The following is a 9503-nucleotide window of genomic DNA, read 5'->3' as shown; positions in this document are numbered from 1 at the left end:
CGGCAGAGCAAGACTCCGTCTCAAAAAAAAAAAAAAAAAAGGAAGTCATCGACCAACTGTTTTTTTGTTGTTGTTGTTGTTTTTTGAGATGGAGTCTCGCTGTGTCACCCAGGCTGGAGTGCAGTGGTGCAAACTCAGCTTGCTGCAAGCTCCGCCTCCCGGGTTCACGCCATTCTCCTGCCTCAGCCTCCTGAGTAGCTGGAACTACAGGAGCCCACCACCACGCTCGGCTAATTTGTTTTGTATTTTTAGTAGAGATGGAGTTTCACCGTGTTAGCCAGGATGGTCTTGATCTCCTGACATCGTGACCCACCCGCCTCGGCCTCCCAAAGTGCTGGGCTTACAGGAGTGAGCCACCACGCCCGGGCGGTTATAGACCAACTTTTAATACTAAGATATTCTTTTTAAAGTCCACAGTTAGAAACCAGAATGACCTAACTTTCCCTCTTGTTCCTTTTCTTCCTCCTAGGTTCGAGTCCTGCTGGCCGGCCCTGATGAAGGATGCTCATGGAGTGGTGATCGTCTTCAATGCTGACATCCCAAGCCACCGGAAGGAAATTGAGATGTGGTATTCCTGCTTTGTCCAACAGCAGTCCTTACAGGACACACAGTGTATGCTAATTGCACACCACAAACCAGGCTCTGGAGATGATAAAGGAAGCCTGTCTTTGTGTAAGGAAACTGGAATTTCTCTTCCTCTTTTGTCTCGAATGTTTTGGACACCTACATATTGCCCCACGTCCTACAAACCAGCAGCTCTGTCCAGTTACTGAGCACCTTCTGTACCCTAGGCAATTGTTGCCCACTCCATGTGAGTCCACCCTGTCTCTACTAAAAATACAAAAATTAGCCAGGCATGATGGCAGGCGCCTGTAGTCCCAGCTACTCAGGGGCTAAGGCAGGAGAATTCCTTGAGCCTGGGAGGCAGAGGTTGCAGTGATCTCACCGCTGCACTCCAGCTTGGGTGACAGGATAAGACACCATCTCAAAAAATAAATAAATAAATAAAAGGCCGGGCGCAGTGGCTCATGCCTATAATCCCAACACTTTGGGAGGCCGAGGCGGGTGGATCTCTTGAGGTCAGGAGTTCTAGACCAGCCTGGCCAACAAGGTGAAAACCCATCTCTGCTAAAAATACAAAAAAATTAGCCGGGGGTGGTGGTGCACGCCTGTAATCCCAGCTACTCAGGAGACTGAGGCAGGAGAATCACTTGTACCTGGGAGGTGGAGGTTGCAGTGAGCTGAGATTGTGCCATTGCACCCCGCTCCACCCTGGACAACAAGAGTGAAACTCTGTCTCAAAAAAAAAAAAACAAACAGAATACAGAGTGGGAAAATCCTGCTTGTCGCTATTCTTGGGTGTGACTGGGGTGGCACTCTTTCTGAAAGAACTTTTCTGGAGAAAAACCTCCAATTCACATAACACACATCCCAAAGGTGACACAGTAATCCTGAAAAAGAAGTCAGAAAATACTCAGAAACAAAATGAGAATAATAGAGAATCTATTCCTTTCTGGTTTAAGAACAGAAGATCTGGAAAGTGGTTTGTAAGGTTTTCATCCTGTTGCCAGGTGGCAGTATAGCAAACCCTTTCTCTGTTCTCTGGTGTCAAGGAAGACAACTTGATTTGTGAACTTCAGAAAGTTAAATTTCTTCTAGAAGTTTCATTGGGAGCTAGAAAGGGCCCCTCATTGAAACTCCTTGCCTAATTAACCTTATCTTCATTTTCAAGCGCCACCCTTGAACAAGCTGAAGCTGGTGCACTCGAACCTGGAAGATGACCCTGAGGAGATCCGGATGGAATTCATAAAGTATTTAAAAAGCATAATCAACTCCATGTCTGAGAGCAGAGACAGGGAGGAGATGTCAATTATGACCTAGCCAGCCTTCACCTGGGACTGCCACCTCCCCAGTGAAATCAGCATGTTTCTTGGTGCAGATCTGAAATCACATCCAGCTCCTGATGTTTTCTTCTCCCTGTGACTGCAGAGGAAGTGTTCCTACCTGCAGGAAGGCACCTGTCACGCAGGGCATTCACTCAGACCATCTATGCTCTGTCCTGAATTCAGTTTAGAAAATCCTATCATCGAATTCAGATTTCCTGGCCCCAGAACTTCCCAAAGACCTATAAAATGGAGGGATTTACCACCTTCACATATGTCCAGTTATATAGTTTGTGGAATTGTAACCGTTGCAGCCCAATGATACATGAGTAGTTTAATCACGTGTGTTGGCTTGAATGTAATTTTCATTCCTTGATTTACCCAACAAACACCGACGGGTTGAGCACCTGCTGTGTGTGCACCGCTGTCCTAGCTGCTGACTGCAGACAGCATGCATGAAAAAGACACAAATGCCCACCCTCGCGGAACTCATTCCATTTTCGTAAATATTAGCTTGGTGCAAAACTAATCGTGGTTTTGCCATTTTAATTTTAATGGCAGAAGCCACAATTACTTTTGCGCCAACCTAATAGTAAGGCCAATTCAGAAACTTGAGTGCAATGTCTTGGATATGCAAAAAAGAAAATCAAAACGCATTCTTCATTCTCTGTAAGAGTTCTAGGTGGGGCTCAGTGGCTCCCACTTGTAATCTCAGCACTTTGGGAGGCCAAGGCAGGCGGATCACTTGAAGCCAGGAGTTCAAGACCAGCCTGGCCAACATGGCAAAACCCCATCTCTACTAAAAATACAAAAATTCACAGGGTGTGTGGGCACACGCCTGTAATACCAACTACTCGGGTGGCTGAGGCATATGAATTGCTTGAGCCTGGGAGGCAGAGGTTGCACTGAGCTAAGATCACACCACTATACTCCAGCCTGGGTGACAGACACCATGTCTCAAATAGATTAAATTACATTAAATGTTTAAAAAGAGGTCTAAATAAGTTTTATATGCTGCCCTCCCTCAATGAGGGAACCTGGGGTACTTAACATGCCAAATGAAGGTATACTTGATCGTTATTCATAGATTTTGTATTTGATAATTTGCTTACTAAAATATGTTTGTAACCCCCAAATCAATATTGTGGCACTTTCTCAGTTATTTGCAGACATACAGAGTGACATAAAATGTGAAGTGCCTGGCTGGGCGTGGTGGCTCACGCCTGTAATCCCAGCACTTTGGGAGGCCGAGGCAGGCAGATCACAAGGTCAAGAGATAGAGACCATCCTGGCCTACATGGTGAAACCCCATCTCTACTAAAAATACAAAAATTAGCTGGGCGTGGTGGGGCGTGCCTGTAGTCCCAGCTACTCAGGAGGTGGAGGCAGGAGAATTGCTTGAACCTGGGAGGCGGCGATTGCAGTGAGCTGAGATTGCACCACTGCACTCCAGCCCGGTGACAGAGCAAGACTCCATCTCAAAGAAGAGAGAGAGAAAAAAAAAATTGAAGTGCCTGGCCAGTTGCAGCGGGTCACGGCTGTAATCCCAACACTTTGAGAGGCCGAGATGGGAGAACTGCTAGAAACCAGGAGTTCGAGACCAGCCTGGCCAACATGGCGAAACCCCATCTCTACTAAAAGTACAAAAATGTGCCAGGTGTGTTGGCACACACCTGTAATACCAGCTGCTTAGGTGGCTGAGGCATAAGAATTGCTTGAGCCTGGGAGGCAGAGGTTGTAGTCAGCCAAGATTGTGCCACTGTACTCCAGCCTGGGCAACAGAGTGAGACTGTCTCAAACAAAAAAAGAAAAAAAGGCCAAGTGCATTGGCTCACACCTGTAATCCCAGCACTTTGAGAGGCAGAGGCGGGTGTATTACTTTAGGTCAGGAGCTCCAGATCAGCCTGGCCAACATGGTGAAACCCTGTCTCTACTAAAAGTACAAAAATTAGCCGGGCACGGTGGCAGGTGCCTGTAATCCCAGCTACTCAGGAGGCCGAGGCCAGAGAATTGCTTGAACCCAGGAGGTGGAGGTTGCAGTGAGCTGAGATTGCACCACTGCACTCCAGCCTGGGCAGCAGAGCAAGACTCTGTCTCAAAAAAAAAGAAAAAAGAAAAAACATGATTGGGAAATCAAGACTGTGGCAGACTAGAAAAAGAATGTGGTTAGTTTATTTTCAACTAAAAATAGTTTAAAACTATTTTTAAAGTAGTTACAATAAGAAATGCATTGCTATTTTCATTATAAGCCTAAAAGATTTACCTGGTCACTGGGGATGTTTTCAAGTTTTGTTACTCTGTTTTTAGCGACCCTGTTTCGTTATCCTGTTACATAACTATCTATAAACTATACATAACAAAGTTTACCTTTCTAGCCATTTGGAAGTATATGGTTCAGTAGCATTCAATACACTCACATTGTTGTACAGCCATCACCACCATCCATCCCCAGAACCCTCTATTATCCCTAACTCAAACTGTACCCACTTAACAACTCCCCATTCCTCCTTACCCAGCCCTTGACAACCACCATTCTGCTTTCTGTCTCGATGACTTTGCCTCCTCTAAGTCCCTTATATAAGTGGAACCCTACACTATTTTTTGTCTTTTTGTGACTGGCTTATTTCCCAGAGCCTAATGATCTCAGGGCTCACCTGCCTTGTAGCATGTATCAGAATCTCCTTCCTTTTTAAGGTGGTATAATATTCTCTCCACATTTTATCCATTCATTTGTTGATGGACATTTTGGTTTTTTCACCTTCTGGCTCTAGCGTATACACTGCTAGCAGCATGGGTGTACAGTTCACCCAGGATACTTTGGAAGGTTAAAAGCATTTAATTTCTCCAAAAGGCCGGATGTGGTGGCTCACACCTGTAATCCCAACACTTTGGGAATCTGAGACGGATGGAAATTCTGAGGTCAGGAGTTCAAGACCAGCCTGTTCAACATGGTGAAACACCGTCTCTACTAAAAATACAAAATTTAGCTGGGAGTGATAGTGTGCCTGTAATCCCAGCTACCTGGGAGGCTAGGGCAGGAGAATCACTTGAACCCGGGAGGCGGAGGTTGCAGTAAGCCGAGATTGTGACATTGCACTCCAGCCTGGGCAACAAGAGCAGAACTCCATCTCAAAAAAAAAGAAAGTGCCAAGCACAGTGGCTCATGCCTGTAATCCCAGCACTTTGGGAGGCCAAGGCAGGTGAATCACAAGGTCTGGAGTTCGAGACCAGCCTGGCCAACATAGTGAAACCCCGACTCTACTAAAAATACAAAAAATTAGGCGTGTCGGCGAGCACCTGTAATCCCAGCTACTCAGGAAGCTGAGGCAGGAGAATCGCTTCAACCTAGGAGGCAGATGTTTCAGTGAGCCAAGATCGCACCATTGCACTCCAGCCCCAGCAACAGTGCAAGACTCTGTCAAAAAAAAAAAAAAAAAAAAAAAAAACCCTGCAAAACATTATATTTATTTAGATGACCTTGATTATGGACACTATATCCAGTTGAAAAGTGGAGTACAGACNGAGACGGGGTTTCACCGTGTTAGCCAGGATGGTCTCGATCTCCTGACCTCGTGATCCGCCCATCTCGGCCTCCCAAAGTGCTGGGATTACAGGCTTGAGCCACCGCGCCCGGCCTAATTTTTGTATTTTTAATAGAGACAAGGTTTCACCATCTTGGCCAGGCTGGTCTTGAACTCCTGACCTTGTGATCCACCCGCCTCAGCCTCCCAAAGTGCTGGGATTACAGGCGTGAGCCACCGTGCCTGGCCATGGAGTTATTTTTTATTCATAATTGCTATGTTTGTAATTTTTTAACATAGTCAACAAGAAAATACACTAAGTAGATCAAATGTTAGATATAGCACTTTACAGCTGAGAGTGGGAGAAAAAGTTGAGGCACCTAAGGGAGAAGAATAAAAATGCTAGGGTGTCTGTCACTTTCACAGTGAGGAGGGCTGACATGTAGCTGTGTGAGCAGTCTATTGGAGAGAGTGGCTTTTCTAGACCACGACAATTCCCTGGCAATTTAGTTTGAACCACATTCACCTGTTGGATTACCAAGAGTACTATTAATGTCAACTGAACGAAATCATCTTTCCATGACTGCTGCCTAACAAGAACCCGTCTTGCAAAATTGACCACCTCAAAAAGAAATTATTTTCATTTCACCTTTAATGATTATCCAAGACCCCAGTATAACAATTAACCCAGCAGATTTTGTTCACATGAATGGCCAGAGTACAACCCTTTAAATCTTTGAATTGAGAAAAAGGCTTCAGATTTTTAAGTTTTGAGAGTATTTTTCCTGCTTGATCTAGTCTACCATTGAAGCTTTCGAGTGTACTTTGTATTTCATCCAGTGATTTCTTCAGTTCCGCATTTGCCTCGTGCTCTGGTAAACTCTGTAACTGGTTGGTAAATACCTCAAGCATATCCAGAATTGCTACTGACATTTCCCTACTTTCTTTTTCAGAAGTCTCTTGACTCCCCCTAATCTTGGTTAAAATCAGTTTCCACAATTCTCTGTATGGCATTTCTTGAATTTCTTTTGGATGGGGATCTGTTGCTGGAGAATTACTGGGTTCCTTTGGAGGCGTCCCACTTCCTTGCTTTTTCATGTTTTCTGTGTCCTTCTGTTGAAATCTGCGCATCCTGTGTAAATTGCTTCTTCCAAGTTTGTGAACTCACTTTGTTGGGGAGGACTTCTTCCTGAAAATGTAGATAGGGTGTTGGTTAGGTGGGGCACTTTGGCTTTGATTTGGGGTAGTATTGTAGGCTCTGTATGATTTCTTGGGAGGTTTAGGGTGTGGTTATTAGGGTGTGGTTGCTGGGGACTAGGAGGCTAAGGTGGGCCAGTCTTTGAGCCCCAGTGGTGGGGCTGAGCTTGCCTCTTCTTAAACCCAGGAGCGGTGTAGGCTGGCTGTGGCGTTAATGGGTTCAGGGGAGCAATTTGGGGTCCTCTAGGTGCCCTGCTCGAATCCTGGTAGTGGCAGCCCCAGCTAAGCTCGTAGTTGATCCCAGGCCCCAGACCAGGGGGTGTGATGTGGGTGAGGGCAGTTGGGGGGCAACCCACCAGAACCCAGGCCGTCTCTGCTGGTGTTGGAGGTGGTTGCCATGGGTTGGGCGGGCAGGTGACTCCCCTGGCCGGCAGGTGGCCTGTGGTGGTATCCCACAGGCTGGGCCCCAGACCCCAGACCCCACACCCCAGACCCCAGACTCGGGGAGGAGTGGTCAGGCCCCACCGCTGGCGGAAGGGGCAGAACAGCCACCAATCCTCAGGCCCCTGGCCCATGTGCTCAAGATCCTCAGGGGACGGAGCCGCCAGCGGACTGTCCTCAGGCCCCCGGGGTTTGGGCTCTGGCTGTGACAGGGAAGGACTGGTTTCCGCCCGGCTGCCGGCGGAAAGCTCAGGTGAGGCAGGGCGGGCGCGCAGTTGGTTCGCGTCTGGGTCCCGCAGGCAGCAGAGGGTTATTTATCCTTTGGGACTCCTGAGAGCGCCCGGCCTCCCTCTCCCTCCCTGGCCCTCAGCTGGCTGCGGCGGTTACCGCAGGCAAGGCAGGAGCTGCCCTCGGGGCTGGACTCCGGGTGGCGGGGGCTGCAGCTAAAGCTGCAGCTGCTCAGGGCAGGGAAGCCCATGGGCTCCACGTGGGCCCCTGCAACGCCGCTGGGGAATCTCTCCGCCGCTGCCCCCTATTCTGGAGGCCCGCGAGGGTCAGGTGGCTGCGGAAGTCCGTGTGGGGACTACGGAACCCCGTGGTCTCTCACTCACCCTTTCCCGGCGCGCGGGAGCTACGAGCCGTCCCCGCCTATCCGACTTCTCTGCAAAGGCTGCCTGGGTGCCTCTGCTCCGCTCCTCGAGCTCCCCGTGGCTTCTTGACTGAATCCCGCGTTCTCTCAGCTGATCTGCTGCAAGTGTGAAAACCTGCCGGCTCCTTGGGTTCCTTTCGGAGGAGAGGCGCGTGGCGGATGCATCTAGCCGGCCATCTTGAGCCTGTGGTCCTAGGCGGGAACCGGTCCCAAGTGCGCGAGTTACGCAAGGGCGTTCCCTGGAGGGTCCGGGTCGCCCCGCCCCCTCATTCCTGGGAAGGCCCCGCCCTCCCGTTCCAGACTGGACCGAAAGCTCCGTGTGCACACAGGTGTGTTAGCTAATAGAAATGGGAGCAGACTGTTTACACTTTTCCACAAAAGTGTTCATTTTTCACTTTTTTTTTTTTTAAAACGGAGTGCAGTGGCGCGATCTCGGCTCACTGCAACCCGGGTCCAGGGTCAAGCAATTCTCCTGCCTCAGCCTCCCGAATAGCTGGGATTATAGGCAAGCGTCACCATGCCCAGCTAATTTTTCTATTTTTAGTAGAGACGGGGTTTCACCATGTTGGACAGGCTGGTCTTGAACTCCTGACCTCGTGATCTGCCAGCCTCAGCCTCCCAAAGTGCTGGGATTATAGGCGTGAGCCACCGCGCCCAGCCATTTTTCACTTTTTATACTAGGGATTTGTGTCAGTACTCGCAGAGCCACCTTATTCTTTTTTTTTTTTTTTGAGATGGAGTCTGGCTCTTGTTGGCCAGGCTGGAGTGCAATGGTGCGATCTCGGCTCACCACAACCTCCGCCTCCCGGGTTCAAGCGATTCTCCTGCCTCAGCCTCCTGAGTAGCTGGGATTACAGGCGCGTGCCACCACACCCTCCTAATTTTGTGTTTTTAGTAGATACGGGTTTCACCATGTTGGCCAGGCTGGTCTCAAACTCTTGACCTCAGGTGATCTGCTCACCTTGACCTCCAAAAGTGCTGGGATTACAGACGTGGGCCACCTTGCCCGGCCTGCCTTATTCTTTTTTACAACTAAATAATATCAACATAATCATCTATATTGGAATGTCACATATTGTTAGATATTTGAAAAATCATTTATGTTGAAATATGCATTTTATAGATGGCCTTTTGAACAGTACTGAAAACATGATTTGGGGTATAAATATGTTTAAATGTGAAATTTCAGAGAAATGATTTCTTTTTTTTTTTTTTGAGAGGGAGTTTCGCTCTTGTTGCCTAGGCTGGAGTGCAATGGCACAATCTTGGCTCACTGCAACCTCCACTTCCCAGCTTCAAGCGATTCTCCTGCCTCAGCCTCCGAGTAGCTGGGATTACAGGCGCACACCACCACGCCCAGCTAATTTTCTATTTTTAGTAGAGACGGGGTTTCACCCTGTTGGTCAAGCTGGTCTTGAACTCCCGACCTCAGTTGATCCACCCGCCTCGGCCTCCCAAAGTGCTAGGATTACAGGCGTGAGCCACCGCACCCGGCCCAGAGGGATGATTTCAACAATCATTCCTTTCAAAGGTAAAGATTGGGCTGAGCACAGTGGCTCACACCTGTAATCCCAGCACTTTGGGAGGCCAAGGTGGGCAGATCACTTGAGGTTGGGAGTTCGAGACCAGCTTGACCAACATGGTGAAATCCCATCTCTACTAAAAACACAAAATTAGCCGGGCATGGTGGTGCATGCCTGTAATCCCAGCTACTTGGGAGACTGAGGCAGGAGAATCACTGGAACCCTGGAGGTGGAGGTTGCGGTAAGCCAATATGGCAAAGTGCACTCTAGCCCTGGCAACAAGAGTGAG

The 9503-nt window shown here is 48.5% G+C and overlaps 1 protein-coding gene across 2 annotated transcripts in view; it reads left to right on the top strand.

The window, feature by feature from the left end:
• The window catches only part of IFT22 (intraflagellar transport 22), a 7549-nt gene extending 5196 nt beyond the window's left edge, over positions 1 to 2353 (top strand). For both annotated transcript variants that reach the window (XM_017857684.1, XM_017857685.1), the window contains 2 exons: positions 470 to 672; positions 1733 to 2353. In XM_017857684.1, the coding sequence (XP_017713173.1) occupies positions 470 to 672; positions 1733 to 1881 (352 nt within the window). In that variant the 3' untranslated portion in view covers positions 1882 to 2353. The remainder of the gene's footprint in view (positions 1 to 469; positions 673 to 1732) is intronic.
• Positions 2354 to 9503: the final 7150 nt, after the last annotated feature.

Source organism: Rhinopithecus bieti, unplaced genomic scaffold (genome assembly GCF_001698545.2).
Source record: "Rhinopithecus bieti isolate Rb0 unplaced genomic scaffold, ASM169854v2 scaffold_42772, whole genome shotgun sequence".
Taxonomy (NCBI): domain Eukaryota; kingdom Metazoa; phylum Chordata; class Mammalia; order Primates; family Cercopithecidae; genus Rhinopithecus; species Rhinopithecus bieti.
The sequence above is the reverse complement of the archived record's forward strand: the minus strand, read 5'-3'. Positions and strand labels throughout refer to the sequence as shown.